This window comes from Phyllostomus discolor, chromosome 4, assembly GCF_004126475.2.
Source record: "Phyllostomus discolor isolate MPI-MPIP mPhyDis1 chromosome 4, mPhyDis1.pri.v3, whole genome shotgun sequence".
In the NCBI taxonomy this organism is placed as follows: Eukaryota; Metazoa; Chordata; class Mammalia; order Chiroptera; family Phyllostomidae; genus Phyllostomus; species Phyllostomus discolor.
This window is the reverse complement of record NC_040906.2, coordinates 68,612,228-68,635,217: the sequence shown is the minus strand read 5'-3', so window position 1 is coordinate 68,635,217 and position 22,990 is coordinate 68,612,228. Positions and strand designations below refer to the sequence as shown.

At 37.6% G+C, this 22,990-nt stretch overlaps 1 protein-coding gene across 25 annotated transcripts in view; it reads right to left on the bottom strand.

Annotated features, from left to right (window-relative positions):
- Positions 1–22,990, bottom strand: part of NEB (nebulin) — a 197,436-nt gene that overhangs the window by 108,372 nt on the left and 66,074 nt on the right. For 20 of the 25 annotated variants that reach the window (XM_036023508.1, XM_036023482.1, XM_036023487.1 and 17 more), the window contains exons 49-67: positions 21,404–21,715; positions 20,902–21,108; positions 20,354–20,458; positions 19,290–19,397; positions 16,970–17,281; positions 16,567–16,770; positions 13,330–13,434; positions 12,006–12,113; positions 11,356–11,667; positions 10,723–10,926; positions 10,330–10,434; positions 10,132–10,239; positions 8,887–9,198; positions 8,389–8,592; positions 7,824–7,928; positions 5,073–5,180; positions 3,117–3,428; positions 563–766; positions 142–246 (exon numbers count right to left, since the gene is read on the bottom strand). In XM_036023508.1, the coding sequence (XP_035879401.1) occupies positions 142–246; positions 563–766; positions 3,117–3,428; positions 5,073–5,180; positions 7,824–7,928; positions 8,389–8,592; positions 8,887–9,198; positions 10,132–10,239; positions 10,330–10,434; positions 10,723–10,926; positions 11,356–11,667; positions 12,006–12,113; positions 13,330–13,434; positions 16,567–16,770; positions 16,970–17,281; positions 19,290–19,397; positions 20,354–20,458; positions 20,902–21,108; positions 21,404–21,715 (3,540 nt within the window). The remainder of the gene's footprint in view (positions 1–141; positions 247–562; positions 767–3,116; positions 3,429–5,072; positions 5,181–7,823; positions 7,929–8,388; positions 8,593–8,886; positions 9,199–10,131; positions 10,240–10,329; positions 10,435–10,722; positions 10,927–11,355; positions 11,668–12,005; positions 12,114–13,329; positions 13,435–16,566; positions 16,771–16,969; positions 17,282–19,289; positions 19,398–20,353; positions 20,459–20,901; positions 21,109–21,403; positions 21,716–22,990) is intronic. The other 5 variants (XM_036023498.1, XM_036023499.1, XM_036023497.1 and 2 more) reach the window with 5 other exon arrangements.

The window sequence follows — 22,990 nt, the reverse complement described above, 5'->3', positions numbered from 1 at the left end:
GAGAGGTTGGATGGGCTGAGTGCTCACATCACGGAGCCACACGCGCCATCACAATTGAACACCTCCACAAAAGTGTAGAAAAACAAACAGTTGCAACAAAAACAACAAAAGAAGTGTAGTGCCACAGACTTTTGCTCCTACCTCACTGTAGTTGACTTTGTTCTGTCTTGCCAACAGAATCTCTGGAGTGTCAGGCATTATATGAATTTGAGTCTTGTCTTTGTCCCAGGCCTCTGTATATAAACGCTGTCAAGAAAGATGTTTATAGAAAACCATTTGAAATAAGAATTACAAAGTGTCAGATTAAAACAGGATGTTATTGTTCTAATGAAGGAAAATAAACCAGATTTGAATAAAGATATTCAGTTGGAGATTTGAGTCTTAGTGCTGGTTATCAAGGTTAAAACCAGGAATCACAGAAATTATTTAGAGGCTTTCAAGTATGTAATTTAGGAGGTAAATGTGACCCCATAGTTTCATGGATGATTATAACTCCACTGGTCATTAAAGGGTTGTGACACCATTTGGCACCCTGGAGAAGCTTGGGGCAGCTGAGGCTCACCTTGTTCATGGTGATGGCGTTGTTCTTGGCCAGCACCTGCTCCAGGGAATCGGTCACACTGGTGAATTTAAACTTGTCAGGAGGCTGGCGGTAGATGTTGTCACTCAGTATCTCTCCAGCTCTCTTGCACTTGACCACGTCCAGAGACCCAATGGGGACCCAGCCGATGCCTTTCATCCACTGGAGATCAGACTTGTATACATTCTGTGAAGAGGAAAAAGGCAAAAACTCTTCAGCAAATCAAAAGATTTAGGGTAAAGATGGAAATGAAATTAGTAATAAAGTACAATTCTGGTTGTTGCTGCTCTTCATAGAAAACAAGTATTAGGCTGATGAAAAGAGGAACTATGTTAAAAAATGACGCCAAAATGTCTCCTGGCCATAACAAAAGTGATTCAGATATTTCAAGTTGTTAGGGGAGGAGTGATCCAAACTAACATCTCCTGTCAGTCAGTTCGGTGATGTGGTGTTCATGAGCAAAGGAGAAGAATGCCGAGCCAGAGTGCGAGAAGCCACATATATGTCCAGCAATGGGTTATCAGTAAATAAATGTTAGCCGTAGTCAAGTGAAATAGTCTGCTGCTATTAAAAGTCATATTTTTAAGAATACTGATGACTTGTAGAAATGTCATTAGTATAATATTAAATGAAAGAATAGCACATACATTATGTAGATATATTGTGTGAGAAATTACATAAGCAGGAGTGGTTGGATTACTATTGCCATCGATATATTTTTATTATATTTCAAAATATCTATAATGTTCTTATTTTTAAAAAGAGAGAGAGAGAAAGAAGTTAAAACATAATCATGAAGACGATGAGGTAGAACCCCTGATGCCCTGGGGCAGAGCTTGGACAGCTGTAAGGCTGTCCGAGATTCAGGACAGTAATGGGCAGTTTCATTGGTCCTGGGCCCAGTCTCTTCCCCACCAAGTTCTCAGGATGGGAAATATGGACTCCTTTCCAGAATCATCTTTTCATATCTTTTCATATCTTTCTCACTTTACTCTGTGTTGAAGATTTTTATAAACAGAAACAGACTCATAGATACAGAGAGCAGGCTTATGGTTGTCAGAGGGGAGGGGGTTGGAGGACTGGGTGAAAAAGGTGAAGAAATTGAGAAGTACATATTGGTAGTTACAAAATAGTCATGGGGTGTAAAATACAGCATAGGAAAAATAGTAACTAATAGTACAATAACTATGTATGGTGCCAGGTGGGCACTGGAAATATCAGGGGGATCACTGTAAAATGTATAATTGTCTAACCACTATGTTATCCACACACCTGAAACTAATACAAAATAATATTGAATGTAAACAGCAGTTGAAAGAATAAATAAAAAATAAAAATATTTATTAACAATAATTTTGTGTGCCATTAAATATTCATAACTATTTCATGACTATGGGACTAAACCTTTGCCTGAGTCATTTGAAGGATTTTACTTGTAACAATGAAGTAGAAAAATACACTGGTATTTTGCAGTGTAGACAAAAAGCTTATTGGATTTGCCTTATGCTGAGTAGTTATTGCCCCCTATATAACAACAGGAAAGATGAAAACAATAACATTTTATACACCTAGAGGGCATTTTAACGTTCAGATGCTTCTCACATTTCTGAGTGTATCACACACAGTGTGAGGGCAGCAATCTTGAAAAGTACTGAACAGACAAACGCAAGCAGTCTGTCAATGTTGTCACACTATGCATGACACTAACCATTTTTAACTACCTTTCCGGTGCAGGCAATGCCTTTCTTTTTGGAAAGAATTTCAAGGCACAGGGTTCTGTATGTCAAAAGTTACAGACCAGATGTGGGAGTTTTCACAGGTGGGCTATACAGTTTCTAGGAAAAGCCAATTAATGTATAATTGTTATTAATTTGCTTTATTCTCCAAAGCCCTCTAATATTTAATAATTCCTTCAAACATTTATAAAATATATGCTGCAGGAAATGGGCTTTTCACACTGTTTTAAGAGGGTGCATCTGCTTCTCACAGGTCCTAGGTCTGCCATTACCATGTGAGCCTTCCACACAGAGAGCCCTGCTAAGAGGAGGAAGGGTCACTAAATGATCCAACAGATTCCAGGCACAGTGGCTTTTTTAATTATTTCATAAGAATACCATTTAGAAGTATAGCATGTAGTAATGTAGCAGATATTAGTATTCTGTTAATTATGGCCTCATTTGTTTTGTAAGGAGAACTAAATAAAAACCAATATCAGAGTAATTTAAAAAATTAAAATGTGTACTTTTCCCTTTAAAAGAATAAAAAATGTCTTCCTCTGGTGAGCTCTGAATTCTAAATTTGCTTAATTCCAGTTTTACTTTGATAAGATCAAATCCAGTTAATATACTTTACTTCCTTATAAAACCTATTAACATATTCACAATAAAGTCATAAAACTACACACTGACTCAAATATCAAATATTTAAATATTAATTAGTAAATCCTAGTTTGGGTAGGCCATTAATTGTATACAAAGAATAATTTTTGTATAGTTTATTTGTACACACAGATCTGTTGGATAGAAGGTATACTCACGTCGCTCTGAATTTCATAGGCCTGCCGAGCGTGGATGACGTCGTTCTGGTCCGGCAGGCACGTCCACTGGTGCAGGTAGTTCTTGTAGTCCACGTCACTCACTAATGTCTGGCACTTCTTGGCCAGGACCACCCCCAGCATGTCCACGGGGCTGCTGAACTTGGTCTTCCACTTCTCAAAGTCCTTCTTGTACTCCCTGTCACTCTGGATCTTGGCCACGTGCATGGACCACATCATTTTGGGGTCATCCTTAATGTCCCGGGCTCCAATGTGGTGGCCAAGTTGCTTGCGGTAACCATCTTTGTATTTGTACTGAGATGAAAATGTACAAATTAGGTTTTTATTGTAAATCTTAGAGGCCCCAAGTCTATAGAAAATCATCTTGCTTACATCTCAGTTGTAACTTGATATTTGCTAATAAACACTAACTCAAGCCAGTACCTTGACTTCATAGAAGTTCATAGAGGTAACCAGTAATAGGTGTAATCAGTATAAATGTAGTGTATACCCTAAATCACTTATAGCCTGGTAATAACAGTTCTGGAGGCAGGAAGCACACACAGTGGGGAGGCATTACTGGTGGAAGTGGGGAAGAGGCCATTTGAACCTTGGAGAAATGGATTTTATGCACCAAAAGTATGTCAGGAAAAGGAAGCACTTGGTGACTTGGTGTGTTTAGTAAGTAATGACATGACTGGTTGTGGGGGCAGTACTCTAGGTCAAGGGCTATGAGCAGTAGCAACAGAGGGAATTTACTTTTTCATAATGGATCCATTCATTCACTGGTGGTGGCAAATGCTTGGCATCACTTTGAAACTAATTGTTTTGGTTAAGCCTTTGCAGCAGCCTAACTGCACAGAGCATGTTCCTAACAAAGTCACAGTTCCTCATGGGCCAACAATGTTTTCATTGTTCTATGTCCAATGGCTTTGTCCTGTAACCTGAGCCAGTTGTCTAAAATACATGCTTCTTAGTCTTAAAGAAAGCTGAGAAAGTGTAGATGAGTCAGCAAGAGGCAACATGGTACCATGGAAAGGAATGAGTGTGCCTAGTGTTTCAACTCCACCACCAAGTTTGATTTTGGACAAGCTCCTTAAGCAATCTGTGAAGGGGCAATGGTAACACTATTTATTAGGGTTTATTATCCTAGGATAATTATGGGGAGTAAGTAAAATAATACATGCAAAACTTTTAGTACAGAGTTATCAGTACTTTTGGTTATTATTATTTCATTGTTTATTATTGTTGGAATAAATCCATTTGTACGGGAAGTCCAACATACATAAACTAAAGTGAGTCATTAACATGGTTTCCCAATAGAAAGGGCAGTGCACAGTGTGTTTCCACATTCCTGAATACTGGGTCTCAAGTTTTAGAGCAGTGGTCTGTTCCTTGAAAATGCCCTGAGTCCCCAGGAAAAGATGATGGTTTTATTCTGGGAGGCATGAGCTACACAGCCAGGAGCTATTGTTAAGGGTATGAGCTTAGGTTAGTAACCATCACTGGTTCAGATCTTCTTTCAGTAACCCTATAATAGTGGATTGTAAGGCAAGTGTCATATACATTTTTAAAATAGTGTAATAAAATGTTACATTAAGCCAAGCCCTGATTCTCACTGAGAGAACTTAAGTTTTTGAGTTACACTTTCTGTAAGCACTGTGATACTTTTTATACAAGCAACTCCAAGCCTGCAGCCCCCTCTAACAACTTCCACACCATGGATTTTCCTCTCTCTGTGGACTGGTTGTAATGGAAGATTCTGTGTCCTAAAGTTTACAAACACCTCTTATGAATATCACATTTTTTGCTTCCCTTAAAATTAGGTTTTTCAAAAATCCCACACAAACACATCAGGATATATTTTCAAAGGGCCAGAAAAGTTCTTTTCAAAGATTTAGTTTAGTGAGAATGTCATCTCTGATGGATCACATCCTTGGAACACAACTGACAACTCACATCACTGGCAATGTCCCTGGAGGCCTTGGCCGCCACGATCGGGATGGCGTCACTCCGCAGGTCGTAGCCTTTCTTCTTCGCTTCTTCGTTGGCAAGTTTGTACAAACTCTAAATTTGGGCCAAAAAAAAGTCAGTAAGATGTTAACATCCATGCCACAAAACTGATGGGGACTGAAATAATTCACTAAGTTCTGTATGGGTAGGTGCCTATAATCTTACTTTTGAGAGTTCCAAGCCTCCTGTATTTTTAGTTTTTGGTGACAAGAGCTAGTTACATAAGCTCTAAAATGACAGTTTTCACCCCTCCAAAATAAAACGACTTAAAATGGTGGCTAACCTATCTAAATTCTCTAAATTACATTCTGCATAAGAGTGATATACTGTTGATTTAAGCTGTCAAAGAAATGCTATTTTTATTGCTGGGAGCACAAACCTGGGAGAAATAACTAATACATCATCTGACAGAATCTGAGAGTCACAAAAGTCTCCATGGGCTTAAACAAATAGGTCCAGTCTAAGAAGAAGAAATTGTGGAGAGATAAATGTCAATCTTGGAACTGGGATTTAAATTGCCAAATATAAAAGTGCAGGAAGAGGAAACCTAGCTTCAGCCCATGATGTCTTAGGGTTTCAGTTGATCCCAAATTCCATGTGCCTCAGAGAGGACACAGCTGCTGCCAAGCCCTGAGACACACAGCGCAGAAATGGAGGTCAGATATCTGAAAGAGGACATGGGACGTCAACCGTATTTTACATCGATCATTCCTCACTTGCAGACTTTTGTCTGGTTCTGAGAGTCCTGCTCTAGCAGGGGTGTTGTGTGAGGAATGCCCAGGAACTCGGGCTGTCTGGATTTGAAGAGAGCCCGGGGTGCGACGGCAGGGGAGGCACCCAGTTGCCATCACCCTCTCCATGGAGTGGACACAGATTGGTCTGCATGCCTCAGAGGGCTATGTGGGTCTGCAGAGAGAAATCTTTGAATCAATACACCAGGAGCATCTCCTAATGGAATTTCCAGAACAAATGGGTTGACTTATGAGACAAGCTCTTTGTCACTGAGAACACTTGAGCAAAAGCAGGATAACAACCTATGTACTGGGTGCGGACTCCTGTACTAGGAGAGGCTGACTTCTCAGCCTAAACATCTGTGCTTCTGTGGTGGGGCATACATGGCCCTATGCTCACAGAAAGTAAGGAGATGGCCTTGCGAATACAAACTCTGGCAGATCCTCTCTCTGTTTCTCCCTTTCTCCACGTTATTGGTAGTACTTCTGTGATTTTCATCCTTAATCATACCCATTACAAATCTTAAATTTTGACCTTAAACTATAATTTAGGAAAAATAAATCATATAGGGAAATATATATTTAGTATAGCTATGTATTAGAGAAAGGAAATAAATGTGTATTTGGGTTATTGCTAATTTCCTAACTTAAAAAAATTAATAAAAGCTAAGGAGGGATGGAACAATGAATAAAACCAAGTAGAGGAAATGAGGGCAAAGGTGGGTTTGTTAGATATGACTCACATTAGAACTTCTTTCTAAGATAAATAGTAAAGTCATGGCACGGTTAGCACATTAATCTAAGTTTGGTTAGTAGATCTTTTTACTGACAACTTGAACTCTGAAGAAATGAGGCGATCATGTTTAAGGGGTGAGATGAGTCGATCAGCCAGCATGTGGGAAGAAAACAGAGCACACACTCAAAAGGGCTGATTCCAGATAGTTTAAGGACTGGACTATTTACAAGGGTGTGAGTAGGATCAAGGGAAATCAACCCTAGGTTTGGCAACAACAGGAGGTCACTGCACTCCTGAAAGAACAATGACAAGAAGTTGTTGGAATCTGGAAAGACCTGTAAGCTTAGGAAAGGACTACCTAGCAGCTATCGTCAAACCACAGCCCCCACAGAGAGAGCCATGGGAATAAACACACTGGCCTCTCTCTCTTTCCACCTGCTTGTCTCCTTCGATGCCTCCTTTTGAATGAACTTAACAGAAAGCCAAAGGGCAAGTGAGTCTATTTGGTGCAAAGTTTAATAATCAGCTTTCTGAGGTGCACAGCATGGGGGGAAGGGCAGAAAATGTATCTGGAGGAGCAGATGAAAGGCATTCAGCAGCAGAAGAAAGACTTGTCAAGAGGGCAGTAAGGTCTGGGACAGTGGCAGCCCTGATGGGAACAGAGGGCATTTCCCACAGATTCTACTGTGTGTTCTAGTAGCAGTGGCAAAAGTACTACTCTAATTTTTGCCTACTTAATGAGAAACTGATAATTCTTAATAAGAAAAAGCCCAATATCTTTTTCTTAATTAAATTCTATTGTTCATTTTATATGTGATGAAAACAACCACTAATACTTATGGTTTTAAAAAAGATTCTAATTCGCTGAAGAATAACTACACTTACATATATTTCATCATTGTATTAGATTACAGCTTTTCATTAAGAGGATGCTTCTCATTTCAAAAATTTAAATAAATTGATATTAAAAAATAAAAAAATAATAAAAGGAAAAAGTCTAATCTTACCACTTACATCATTCATTCTTATAATTTGTACTTCCTAAATGATAGTCTGTGTTACTTGAAATTTGATGTTTAGCATGGTGACTAAGAAATGCAGGACTTGGTGTTCACACAGGGCAAAAAAAGATTCTTTATAAAGTTGTCATTTAGTATTCTATCACCATGGAATAGATTAATTGAAGTTAGAAACAGCACAAAACATTACAAAATTAGCATTTGCTCCTACCTCACTGTAGTTGACTTTGTTCATTCTTGCCAACATAATTTCTGGGGTGTCTGGCATGATGTGGACCTGGGTCTTGTCTTTGTCCCAAGCTTCTGTGTATAAGCGCTATCAATGAAAACATATACTGTCATCAGAAAAAATATTCAGTGTAAAGTTATTAAGGGTTTCAGGGCCACAAGAACTTTATAAACAAAAATAATAAAAGGTGATACACTCTAACACATTATGTATTATATACACATTTCTTCAAGTAAAGTAATCAGCTCATAGTAGAATAAATATTTCTGATAATCTGAAATGTATGTTAACAAAAGGAAATTGAGAATATCTTTTAGGCAGAGATTATTTTCTATAAAAATATGCTACTTATCAAAACCATAAAACAATGACATAAGTAATATTATAAATAAAATATCAGACTGAGATAGATAGATGGATATATGCATAGATAGATGGATAGATAGTCTTCTGGGGCTCAGTACTCGTTTCTTTTCTTGACTATGCTCTTTTTCTTTGATTCAGCTTTAGGAGCCCTACCTTGATTCTCTGAATTTTGAAGCCTCACCTTGTTCATGGTGATGGCATTATTCTTGGCCAGCACCTGTTCCAGAGAATCAGTCACACTGGTAAATTTGAATTTGTCTGGAGGCTGGCGATAGATTTTATCACTCAAAATTTCAGTTGCCCTTTTGCATTTTTCCACATCCAAAGAGCCGATGGGAACCCAGCCGATGCCTTTCATCCACTGGAGATCTGACTTGTACATATTCTGTTGACACAAATAGTCAATAAATATTTATCTCTGCACAGGGAAATAGTTTTCATCTAAAGGATATAAAATACAGCAAGAGACCTCTTGAAAATTAAGTTTAATGGCCAGGCAGGTATCAGACAATATTCCTTTTTGGTCTGGAGGGTTACACAATTAACACAAGGGAAAAAGAAATGCTATTCCCCCCTTTGTGGGGGTGCATGAACTTGGTGCCACTTGCTACTATCTCCAAGCAGTGTAAATTCACTGATTTCCGACCCTTGCATGTCATTATCGCCATTGGGTACTCACGTCACTCTGGAGTTCATAGGCCTGCCGAGCATGGATGACATCATTCTGGTCCGGCAGGCACGTCCACTGGTGCAGGTAATTCTTGTAGTCCACGTCACTGACTAAGCCCTGGCACTTCTTGGCCAGGACCACCCCCAGCATGTCCACGGGGCTGCTGAACTTGGTCTTCCATTTCTCAAAATCCTTCTTGTACTCCCTGTCACTCTGGATCTTGGCCACGTGCATGGACCACATCATTTTGGGGTCATCTTTGATGTTGCGGGCTCCAATGTGGTGGCCAAGCTGCTTCCGATAGCCTTCTTTGTACTTGAACTAGAAGAAGAAAAATGCTGATAGTCACTTATTTTAATGTTTAGTAAAAAGCAATTACTAAGTTCACATTTTTCCATTCATTAAAGAAGATAATGACTTGACCCTAAATATCTTATAAACCATTTAGAAAATAAAGCATATATATGTATACAGAAAAGAAAATAAAAATGAAGACATTTTGCCGTTTAGAGATAACATTGGAAAAAACCTGCTTTGTGTGGTGAGTGAGAGAGAAGGGGTGGGGAGAATAAAATTAAAATTTGAGTCATACTGTATATGGATTTTTACCTGCTTTTTTTAATGATCATTTAAACATTTCTCTGTATCATTAAATATTCTCTATAAACATGAACTTTAATGGCAGCTGATTTTCTATTATACTGGTATATACTAATGCTTTTCACACTTTTGTGATTGTTGAACACTTATTTTTAAGTTATGATGGTCCCTTCCCATATTTTGGAAATAAGTAAAAAATAATTTTGAGCAAATTTATGTTTTAAAGAAAATAAATATCTGTAGCCAATCACTGGATGCAGAGACATATGGTCCGCATAAACAGATGGACTTTACATGGAATAAAATGTACCCTTCATTCAGCCCTTATAGATTCATTGGCTCTTAGAGCATGGACTGGATGTTGAAGGCACCCTAAAGTGAGTTTGGTTGCATATAGGGATCCATCATGTGGAAAAGCCAAAAGGATGTCTGAACTATAGTCAACTATCCAGTGCTTTTGTTCAGTAGGAAATAGATAATATTTTGAAATGCATGTTGCTATAAACTCAGCCATTACCAGGATTTAGCCTTTTGTTGAGAATTTTATTACCATTATTTTAAACTATTTACTGAGAAAAAAGCCTGTTAGCAAGAACTTTAACCTCACAGAGTAACTGTCAAACCTAAGGTCAAGACATTTTCAGGTGCACTCACCTCACTGGCAATGTCTCTGGAGGCCTTGGCCGCCCTGATGGGAATGGCGTCCAGCCGCAAGTCATAGCCTTTGGTCTTGGCCTCTTCTAGGCCAAGTTTATATAGTTTCTGAAACAGGTATAAATTATTTTAAGTTTGATTTATAAAGTGCATGCAGTGTAAGGAAAATATAGCATGCAGCATGAATACATTGCTTACCTCACTGTAATTTATTTTGTTTTGTTTAGCTAGTAAAACTTCAGGGGTATCTGGCATAATGTGGATACTGGTTTTATCTTTATTCCAAGCTTCTGTATAGAGGCGCTAAAACAAACAAAGAAGACATGACGAGAGTGGGCCAGTAATGTATACATACCGACAAATAATCTGGTTTTGAATAAGAGCACAGAGAGTCTGCTCTGTGAGTGAGTGTCTGTGACACCTTCTGGTCCAATGTCCTGAGTCAGGAAGAAGCACAACACTCACTTAATAACCACTTCAATAGAAAACAAAAGAATCGAAGGTGATTTTTCTTTTATAGAAACAGATTTCAGTGTTTAGTCACACAGAGTGACTAAAATGAATACTCTTCCCAAATAAGAAAGAACTTACATGGTTCATGGTAATAGCATTGTTTTTTGCTAAAACCATTGGAATGGAGTCCATAAGGCTGGAAAACTTGAATTTGTCTGGCTGTTGACGGTAGGCATGGTCACTCAAAATTTGCATAGCTCTCTTGTTCTTCTCATCCTCCAGAGAGCCACTAGGTAGCCAGCCAATGCCTTTCAGCCACTGAAGGTCGGCCTTGTACAAATTCTGAAATTATAAAGGCCAGATAACCAAGCATGAGCATCATAATAGGTCCCTAAAGAAGTAAAATTATAGTATGGTATAGTATATATTTTAATTATTGAGTTCACGGGAAATTTCAACATTTTGGTATGATCTGTATATCAACAAAATATTCATATTAGAAGCAATATTTTGAAAAACATTCTTAAAGAGCAACATGTATAGAAAGATACAACTCTTCTAGGCCAACAGTCTAGAAGATTCTACCAAAGCAATGGGGGCTTTGCTGGTTCTTTGTGGGATAATGTTTGGGTGACTGGACAGAGTGTGGCCATTTGCTGAGGGAAGTATAACTCAGTTGTATAAACTTAATTTCCCCCACTTTAGGGGAACTTTGATGCTTAAGAAAGCATATGTGTTGTTTTGTTGGCCAAAGGAAAATCTTAGACTCACATCACTCTGGAGATCATAGGCCTGCCGAGCATGGATGACGTCGTTCTGGTCAGGCAGGCACGTCCACTGGTGCAGGTAGTTTTTATAGTCCGCATCACTGACTAAACTCTGGCACTTCTTGGCCAGGACCACCCCCAGCATGTCCACGGGGCTGCTGAACTTGGTCTTCCACTTCTCAAAGTCCTTCTTGTACTCCCTGTCACTCTGGATCTTGGCCACGTGCATGGACCACATCATCTTGGGGTCATCTTTGATGTTGCGGGCTCCAATGTGGTGGCCAAGCTGCTTGCGAAAACCTTCCTTGTACTTGTACTAAAGGAAAAAAAAAGTCTTATTCCTTTCAAGATTAACTTATGTTGCCATATTTGTGGCAAATGAAAAAACACATTAATTTCAAATATTTCACTAAGCCTAGAGAGCCACAGATTTAAGGTTTTTTTTATAGGAAAGATGAAAGGCTAAATCCAGCTCAAATTTCATACAAAATAAATACATCCTTGAGCTCATCCTCACCCCACACTGCAGGTCTGGAATCATTTCACTCTGTTTTAATTTGTTACTCCTTGAAAGATTTTGTTCAATTTAAAATGAAATTGAGACTGGGAATGATAAATTGCAATCAAATCAATAGAAACGGGATAAAGTCTTACTTCACTGGCAATATCTCGCGATGCTTTTGCTGCTTTGATTGGTATGGCATCGAGTGGAAGATCATAGCCTTTTTTCTTCAACTCCTCATAACCCATTCGATAGAGTTTCTGTTAAGAGACGAAGATCATTTTGGGAAATAAACAACTGCAGCCTAATGAGTCCAATGTGCTCAATATTTTAAGAGTCCATGGGAATAGTATCTTGAATATGCAAATGTAATTGGAAATTATCCCCATTGATTGCTAATAATTCTATTTTAAACGTCAAAGCTCTTCAGTTACCTATATCAACAAAATTAAATGCCAGTGTTTTTCAAATTCTTATGAGAATAGAGCAAAAGTAAATTGATAGAGAAAGAAAATAAAATATTACTTAGGTGCTATTTTTCAATTAACTGAGAGTGTTTCATTAGAACTTTTTCTTAGCAAAGAGCAATGCCTTTTCATCTAACACCTCTGGTGGGGGGAAATCATGCCTAACGAGCTGTCTCTTCCATGTAGCTAAAGCATTGTGAAATGGATCTGCTTCATAGTATAAGGTCAACCAAAGTTGGATCACATCTGTAGGTATGAAACATAGCCCTTCATAATTTTTAAAATGTAAGATTATTTGAGGGAAATTTAAATAATTGAATTTTATAAGCTCAAGTGACATAAACTTGTTTTCAGATTTGTTACATAATTGAGAATGTAATTTAATGCATTTTATCCAGAAACAAGATTGTTTAAAATGCCTGTTGATTTTGGATTTGTGTTTATAAATATAAATATAAATATAAATATATCTTCCTTTGTGGAATTAGTTAATACCTTACTTAATATTAAAGTCTTTCTATTAGAGTTTAGAGTTTGTATTTAAGGTACTGAATTTTTACATCTATAAATTTCAGGAGATTATGCTATGATGACAATAAAAATAAAAATAAAATTTTCCTGCAAGAGTTTTGTTATGCTGATTCATTTGACATTTCATTGAATTTTATGGGTCAGGCACTATTCTAGTGAGGCACTGCAGATTCATTAGCAATTGTCCGTGCCCCCAACAAGCTCCCCTCCACATAGGGGCGAGTGACAGAGGCCATCACATTACGATGATGAGTGTAATCACAGACTATAGGGACAGACAGCACCCCATCTCTGCCTGAGATAGGGAGTGGTATTGTGCTGATGTTCAAGTTAAAAGCCAGTAAATGAAGAATCTAAGTCACATGTAGTTCATTAATGGGAATAACCCAGGCATTCGAAATAACTTGCAAATAAATGTACTGCTTTAGAAGCAATTAAAATTAGCTGTCCGAAAACACATGCTGAATTGGAAACTCACATCACTTGTGTTGATTAAGTTTGCTTTAGCCAGAATAATGTCGGGTGTGTCTGGCATGATGTGGACTTGAGTCTTGTCCTTGTCCCAAGCTTCTCTATAAAGTCTCTAAAATGAGAAGTAAGAGTTTTTCAGTGGTGTTGTTAGAATAGTGAATGACATAGTTAACTTTAAACAGGATTACTGAATTCATCTGAATTAAGATTTACAATTGATAGCATAAGCAGACAGTATAAGCAGAAAATAGCTACAGTATTTTTTGCTTTATCTGGGACATAACTGCCTTTCAAAATAGAGATTATGAATTATCTTTTCCAAGTTACAGATAACCCTGCCTAAGAAATCAACCCAAGGAATTGGAGCCTTTGCCAAGATGATAAAATGGAACAGCAATTCTCCATCTGCTGGGTCGTAAAAGTTCCCCTCAGTGTTAAATTGGGAGACAGACTTACTTTCTCAAAAGATGACATAGTCAAGGTGTGTCTAGAAAATAGGGAGTCACATTTCCCACATTATTATTTATAGTTATACCCCATAATTATTTGGGGGATTAGGATTTTCAAAAGGATATTTTATGAGAATTTACAAAAAATTCCTGTATGTTCCAGAACAATCCTCTTTCTCCACAGAAAGAGACCCAAACAAAAATGTTTTTGATTTACCCAAACTCAGATACTAACATCATCAGGGAATCTTTCCACAAGATACCTACTGATTACAAAGCATAAAATAGTAATGACAGTGGAGAGACTTGGAGACACCAACTTAAACAAGCAATCAAAGATAAAATGATCAATAGTGAGACAAATCGAAGTTCTGTTATCTCCTAGTATAATGTGTGCGGGAGGATACAGCATGCGTTATCTTGTTAAAAAGTACAGAGCCCAAGTCTAATCATGAGGAAACACCATACAAACCCAAACTGAGGGAGAGTCTATAAAATAACTGGCCCGTGCCCTTTGCAATATCAAGGACTTGGAGGACAAAGACAGAGTGAGGACCCAGTCCACACTCAAGGAGACTACAGACATAACAGGTGAAGTCAGTGTGTGATCTTTGATTGGATACTGGATCAGAATTTTTTTAACTTTTTCTAAAGAATATTAGTTGTAAAATTGAATAAATTCTGTAATCTAATATTGTTTAAAAGTTAATTTCCTAATTTCGATTATTGCATTGTGGTTATGTTCTTGTGGAATGTTCTTATTTTCAGGAAGTATGTAATAAAGTATTTAGGGATAGAATAGCATCATGAAAGAGGAGAGAGGGGGAGAGAAAGCAAAAAAAAAAAAGCAAATGTGGCAAAATGTTGACAACTGGTCAATGTGGTTGAACATTTATATATATATATATAATTTGTACTATTTATGCAATGTTTCTATATGCCTGAAATTATTTTAATATAAAAATTTTAAAAGTCTCCTTGGTTCCTTGGACTTGTCAATTTCCCTTTGAGGCATGCAGTGTGGGGTGTGTGGGGTTGGCCCTTTTCTCCTTCTTGGACATGCTCACTACAGTCCATATCCCCCAGGGAAAATGATTAAGACTCTCAGGGCAAAAATGAGCAAGGCTTGTGAATTTCCACATGCATTTATGCTGGTTCTGCACTAACCTTTCTGATTAAGTAAGATCAGAGTTTGTCAACCTATACAACATGTTAGTGTTGTATACTGGATGATCCTTTGTAGGGGTACGGGTGGGCCCCCGATTGTACATTTTGGGATGTTTGCAGCATATCTGCTTTCTAGCCACTAGATGCCAGTAGCACACCACCCTCACACTGTCACAAACAAAAAGGTCTCTAAGGGTTGCCAAATGTCCCTGTGGGACAAAATTGTCCCTGGTTGACAACCATTAAGCTGAACCATTTGTTTAAAGGCATGTGTCATTTTTACCCAAGGGAAAATAGAGAAAATGCTAATATTTGTTTACCCTGAGATGGATGTATTGGTCTATTCAAAAGGAGAGACAGGAGGCTCAAGGGCCTCGGGGCCTCTCTCCTGAGACCTGTAACCAGGGCACACTGTCGAGGAGTCTGTCCTGAGACACCGAGTTGATAAATCCCATGACCCAGGACTTTTCTCCTGACCACCTTATTAGTCCAGAGCTTTGTAAACAGGCCTGTTTCGAGGAGAGAAAAAAAATGCTTGGATTCCAAAGGGGGAAATGTTTTGCATAAATTTGTTGTTTTATTACCCAGATTGTTGGATTCAAATTTGCATCATAAAAACAAAACAAAACAAAAATCCCTGAACTTTCATAATAAAACTGACAGGTCAGCATTTACTATAAATTTTGGATACCAAACTTGCAAGAGATCTGTGAGAGGTGGATTGGGAAATGAGGAGCTACAACTTATCAAATGCTTACTATAAGCTGATTATGAGCTTATATACATTATATAAAAACTGACATATATGATATATATAAAATATATTGCATATTAAGTATATTTATATCCTTTTAAGAGCCAAACAGTTATTATTATATATTGATTTAAACTTTTTTACGAGTTCCAGAATCTTAATGCACATAATTAAACTTTTTGTAATGTTCAGGGTCATGCTTCTAACTGAGGAATTATGATTAATTTCTGCTTTTTTTGCATAGAATTACTGTATACTTCTACCTTTAAATTATTTTATTCAATAAATATTTATTCAGCACCTATCACAAGTCAGACACTGGTGTCAGTTGTAGAGAAGGAAGTTGATGATGGGATATATATACATGTGTGTATATATGTATATACATTTATAAATATGTTTATTTATAATTGTCTATGTATCTTGATTCAGCTAAACAAAATGCATTATTATCATGTGGAAGAAAATGATCTCTTTATAACATTTCTATTGTGCGTGTGTAAGGTACTCAGAATATCTCCCTTGCATACATTATTCCCCAACAACAACATACAACAAAATCTGGGATTTAAATGCACTCATTTCAATAAAAAAAATATGGTCAATAGTTTTCTCATTACACTTTGGATAAACAATCAAACAAATGATCTTTGGATGACAAAAGCTGATGCTAACCCATGTTTACATAATTCAGTGTGGGGCAGTTTATACTTCAAAGGAAGCAACTAAGTATAAAACACTATGCTGTCTTGTGCTATTTTGTGTGATGTGATGCTATGCTATCCCACTAATTTATTAAGCAAATTATATTGAGCACCTACCAAATATCTGGCACTATGATTTATTTTATTCATTTTCAAAGAATTATACTCACATCACTCCTGTTTTTGGCATTTGTCTTTGCCAGAACTATGTCCATGGCATCAGGAATGCTGGTGAACTTGTTCTTGTCTGGGGGCTGACGATATTTCTTCTCACTGATGATTTCTGAAGCCCGCTTGTTCTTTTCTGCCTCCAAAGATCCCAGGGGACTCCATCCTATGCCTTTCAACCACTCAAGGTCAGACTTATACAGATTCTGTGAACACACAAAGCAAGCCATCAAAATCCCATTTTCATGTGGACCCTTGACTCAAGTGAGTCTACCCGTTACAAACACATGCATTTCAGATATTCAGTAATAAGTCCTCTTTCTAGTTTCTGTCTCTCTAAGACTAAATGACCACTTATATGACATAGGAAGTAGCATATAAACTATTAGTTTTACAGAAACTGACCTCACTCTGTAGTTCATAAACTTTTTTAGCTTGAATAACATCATTCTGGTCAGGCAGGCATGTCCACTGGTGCAGGTAGTTCTTGTAGTCCACGTCACTGACCAAGGCCTGACATTTCTTGGCCAGCACCACCCCCAACATGTCCACTGGGCTGGTGTATTTGGTTTTCCACTTCTCAAAGTCCTTCTTGTATTCTCTTTCACTCTGCATTTTGGCTACATTCATGGACAGCACAAGCTTTGGATCATCTTGCAGACTCCGGAATCCAATATGGTGGCCGAGTTGCTTGCGGTAGCCTTGTTTATATTTAAACTGAAATAAGAGGAAACAGTTCTTTTATCAACATCAGCAGAGGTTATGTTAAACTGAACTTGCTTTGTTGGTATGTTTTTTTTTCAAAATTGAAATGAGAGAAGGAATGTCTATGTTAACTTAGTAAGAAATATAAAAGCTTAAGTAGAGGCTTCCAAAGAAATATAATGTAACTGAGCATCAAGAGAGGTTGTGATGAGAAATTAATTTCAATTGGAGGCAGAAATATATTCTGGGATGTGCTAGCATTGTGTTTGCTCACTTTAGGGTATTGTTTGATGAAGTGTTTATGACATTCTTAAGGGAATAATGGGAAAGTAGAAAGGCAAAAAAAAATGAACAGGCTTAATAATGAAGATTAGTTTATTAAGCAGCAGGATTTTTATTGGTTTCCATGGCTATGTCCTATAAACTTGTCCTGTTCAGGATCCATTTCTTATTGCACAAATGGTTAAAAACAGCTAAGTACAATATATTAGATTAGAAAGAAAATTCTACATGATCTCAACATATGATGAAGGTGGGTCAAAAGGAACTAGGTAAATTTAAGAAAGTAAAAGTGAAATCCAATGTTTAGATTCAGTTGGAAAAACTGCATTAGTAGTGGATGACAATAACAACAATGGTAACAATGATAGTAATAATAGCATTTACATGATGCTGGATGCTGAGCACACATTACACCTCATAGAAGTAGGTTATACTTTCTCTTGACACCAACTTCATGGTTTGTATATTAAAAATACTCAGGAGTTTAAGTTGACTATAAGCTCTAATAGGCAATCGGACAAAACTGCTTATAAAAATGTGTCACAGATTCTGCAGGGACACAGAGAAAGGCAAGTCAGAAGTTCATTTACTCTGGCCTGACCTTCTGTACCAGGAAAACAACACCAAGGTGTGAGGCACTCTTATTTTGAGAGGGGTTTTGAAAAAAAAATAGAGTAGATCACAAGTTGAATGACCAGATGATTGAAGGAATTATAGAACTAAAGTCAAAGGAGAATCTGTAAGAAACTTGAAATGTTTGAAGATATATCAGGGGAAAGAGGAAATAAGCTACTTTGCGGTGTTTCTAGAACACAGAACTGTAGCCGATTGGTAGGAGAGTTAAGTTCCATATAAGAAAACATAAAATAATTTGAGATGATCCAACAAGGGATTGGACACAAAAACTCTTACATTCATAAGCATTCACAGACTGGATGACCACATGTTGGAGAAGGAGAGGAGGGAAGGCATTGAATGGGTGGATTGGATTAAATAACCTTTGAGTTATCCTCTGACTCTAAATTCTATAATTTTAATTTATTAAGTATTTATAAAAATTGCTCTAATTTTCTTAAATTTTATAGATACAAAAATCATTTGAAACCAAGAGGAGATATAATCTGTACAATTGTGGGAAAGTTCACTAATAGTTCATTTAGTTTTAGTGTTAAGATTTCAAAAGTTTCTAATAGAGCACTTGGAAAGAAAATAGGTACTATCAAATGCTGCATTGTTAGGAAATTACTGATGCTCTTTCTTTAACTCCTACCCTATCTTAACCTTACGGGAAGCACATAACGTGAGATGAAAATGAGCTTACATTCTGGGGAACTTGCAATCATCGTTATTGCAGCTATTGCTCCAGTCTTATTACCACAGTGACTCATTTTAATGAGGTATTGACCTTCAAAAAAGCAGGTACTAATACATCATCTAATTAGTTTTCCAACACTTCTGGAGTGCCCCAAATTAATTGAATTAGGGGGAATCTTCCCTTACATTCTTAGAATTTATTGTTAGATTCTGTCTTTAGACTGTCTTTCTCTCCAAACCAGTTCCTTGTTTTGTTTGGTTTGAAAGATTGTGATTAAGAGGTTGTGCTTTCTTATGAAATTCTGATAATTTATTTTCTATAGCCAAAGTCTTCTGAATATTTTGTGGTTTACTATTGGGATTGACAAAATGAAGCATTACGGTACCTGATTCAGATCCTTATGGAAGTCAAAGTGGTACTTACATCACTAGCAATATCTCTTGAAGCCTTGGCCAACTGTACAGAAATTGCATCAACTGGGAGATCATAACCTTTCTTCAAAGCTTCTTCCCACCCAAGTTTATAGAGTTTCTGCAAATTAAAGGCATGATTCAGTGGTTGTTATTCAGTGTATATTAAATCACCAACAGATTACCCAACAAAAATTTATCTAGAGAATAGAGATCTAGGAAAATCTAACATCATCTACCTTATCTCTAAAGATAGGAACAAAAGCAAAACAAGCTGTTTAATAGAGCTTTGACTAAGCATCTTGTGACCTGGCTTCAGTTTTCTGGCTCTGAGACGACCCCCACACCAGGGGGTACCATGGGGTATGGCCTTCTCTTTTCAGACACAATACAGGAATGTCAGGTATATTCGGTAACTTTCCCAATATACCTGACATTCCTGTGTACTCATATTTTGAATACAGATGTTAAAATAATTGATAACAAGAAGTCAGGTAATAATTAGTAATTATCTAAGTGATAAAAGTAATTTTATATTAATCAATTAATTAATTAAAATTAATATCTAAGTGAGACGATGCCTTTTATAAGATGCAATAAATGAGCTAAACTTTCTGAGTCAAATTCATTGAATGGATGCATGTGTGTGAAAACTGAATAATAATAAAAACAGCTGAAAGCCATCCAGGACTTACTGCATGGCTCTGTAAGGGTTGGGCTCTGTGCTGAGAGCCTTACATGGAATTTCTCATTTGGTCCTCACAGCGATTCAATGTCATGGGCACTTCCATGGTCCCAATTTTAGGGATGAGGAAATTAAGGTTTAGACTCAATATTATACAACTTATAAATGGCAAAATCAAACTCATACCAGGTCTGTTTGATACAATATTTTCTTTCAACAGTTATTTATTAATTCCCACTCTCTGAGCAAAACAGTGCCTGCCTCCATGGAATTTTGGCTAGCTAGTTTGAGTCATCCATTTCCAATGCTTTAGCGTTTACATCAATTTTTTTTACCATTACATCACTTAATAAACTTAATTAGCTTCAAGCCAAGTTTTTATATGGATTTACCTGACTGTACTGTGCTTGATTCTGCTTGGCTTGCAAAATATCTGGTGTGTCGGGCATCAGATGAATCTTGGTTTTGTCTTTGTTCCAGTCAATGGTGTATAAGTGCTGGGAAGTTAAAAAAAAAAAAGCATTTGACATTTGAATAACTTTTGAGGACAAACCACAAAGAAAAAAATATAGCAGAGTATTTGAATGCAAGCCATTTGAATTAGAATAACTTGATTTATTAACTAAAATAGTATGTCATTCAGAGAAGACACAGAAATAAAACAGATATTAAAAATAAACTTTTAAATGTTTTTTATCTTCTAGGATGGATCAAAATGCTTAAGATAAAATAATTGAAAAAAGTGATTTCTAACTCAATTAAAAGGGCAGAAGAAATAAAATTAAGAGGTAGGCAGCAGGGGAAAATGACATAGGATGTGCTCTGGACAGTTTGTCTGCACCTAGAAATGGCGAACCAGAATCGAAGGTTGCAGACAAGAACCAGAGCTGTGAGCCCCGCCTTGCTGGGAACTGTGTGGAAGGAGAGCTGTTCTGTCTACCTTGTTCATGTTAAGCGCATTCTGCTTGGCAAGAACCATGTCCATGGAGTCAGTCAGCTTCTTAAACTGGAAATTGCTGGGGTGCTGGCGGTATTTCTGATCACTGGCGTATTCAGTTGCTTTCTTGGCCTTCTCCACTTCTAGGGAACCAGCTGGACTCCAGCCAAGCCCTTTGTACCATTCGTTGTAGTCCTGCTTATATTCATTCTATAAAGAGAAGAGGCAAATCTATGCTACTGCATCAATTTACTTTTTTAACTCTACTTTTATTGGCAACACTATTACAGATATCCCTATTTTCCCTGCCCTGCCCACCTCCACCCAACCCTCACCTCCCCCAATTCCTTCTGGCCTTTACCACACTGTTGTCTTTGTCTATGAGTTATGTATATATGTTCTTTGGCCAATCCCTTCGCCCAATAGAAAATTGTGGCATAGAAGACTGTGATCTCCTTTCCAATGCTAGGAATCCATGCATCATCCGGAAAAAAGAGAGCCTTACTTCACTCTGTATGTGATTCATATTCTTGCTCAGCTGGATGTTCATGGCATCTGGAAGGAGGATGTACTTGTGAATTAGGTGCTTATAGTTGGTGTTGGTGATGTTGGCTTGGGCATCCTTGGCGGCCGTGACACTGAGCATGTCAGCAGGGGTGTGGTAGCTGGTCTTTGTCTTTTCATAGTTTTTCTTGTACTCCCGATCGGATTGTATCTTAGCCACTTGCATGGAATGGACTAATTTGGGATCATCCTCAAGACTGCGGAAACCAACCATTTTCCCCTTCTCCTTTTCATAATTATATTTGTATTTATACTGTGAAAAAAAATTGAACATTTATTCAGGGCAATTTCCTTGACTTAGAAATCATTCTAGTGTCAGCATTCTGTATTTCATAATAAGTAATACTTGTATAGAATTCTACAGCTCACAAAACACATTTTTCACATTCATTTCTGTAACTTGACACAACTGTACCTTGTCAGGTACATGCAAAGCCATTGTTACTGCCCCCATTTGATAGATGAGTGGGCTGGGAGCCAGAGGTAAGGGATTTGTAAGGTCACTAAGGATTAGAACCCAGATCGTGTGATGATACACCACACTGCCTTGTACAGATACTCTGCTGTTAGTATCAAAGAGGCCTTTAGTTGGTAATCAGAGTATAGCAAATGAAAGAAAAAAGCAGAATGTTCTAAGAGCTTGATACTTCCATGAGAAATCATCCAGGCAGTTTTTACTGATGATAATAGGTTCAGTTATGCAATTCACAGTATGATGTTAGACTAGCTTTATATTTGTAGAGCTCCTTTTCTCTTAAGACTCTCTATACTGGTCTAATAGGGAAGAAATGTTACTATTTATTGCTCAATTCCCCTCTATAGAGGAGAGAACCTGATACATGGATACATTCTACTTATCTCTTGTGGGTTTGAGTGTCGGAGTTAGGGGGTAGGAGCTGAGATAGCCAATTCCTCCAGTCTAATAGAGGGAGAAGAATTTGGAGCTCTTGGGACAATGTAGGAGTGAGACAGGGATGGATCAGTAGGAAAGGAAACGTGGAGAACAGAGACAGAGAATGAGAGAGTATGACTGGAGGATGACTAAAGAAAAAGTGTTGTGAAATGTGCACCTCTCACTATCCCCAAGTCATTAAAATACATGCTATGAGTGGATTTTTGGGGGGAAATAACCAAATGAAAGAACTGAGTTTCACAAAGCTTACTTTGTATGTTATGGCAGTGGTATACTGGCACGCCAGCTCCTGGGTGGGTAAAGCCCTAAGTTGTGGTGTCTGCCAGTTTCTGTGGTGTAAATACTCCCACTATGGCTTATGTCAAGCTACCCACATTTTAACAACTGGTTTGCACAGTTCCCAGTTATTTAATAATCAGTTGTTATGAGCACAAAAGATCAGCATGCCCAGCATACCACTTCATGAGACATCCTGTTAGGAAGACAGATCCTAAGAGGCAAGAACAGTCCAAGCCTTTGAGTTTCTACTGGCCACAGCCTTGGTGACAGAGTTCAAGATAAATTCACCTAGGTCTCATGAGTCAGGGAGCAGACATCTATCTATATGATCATAAT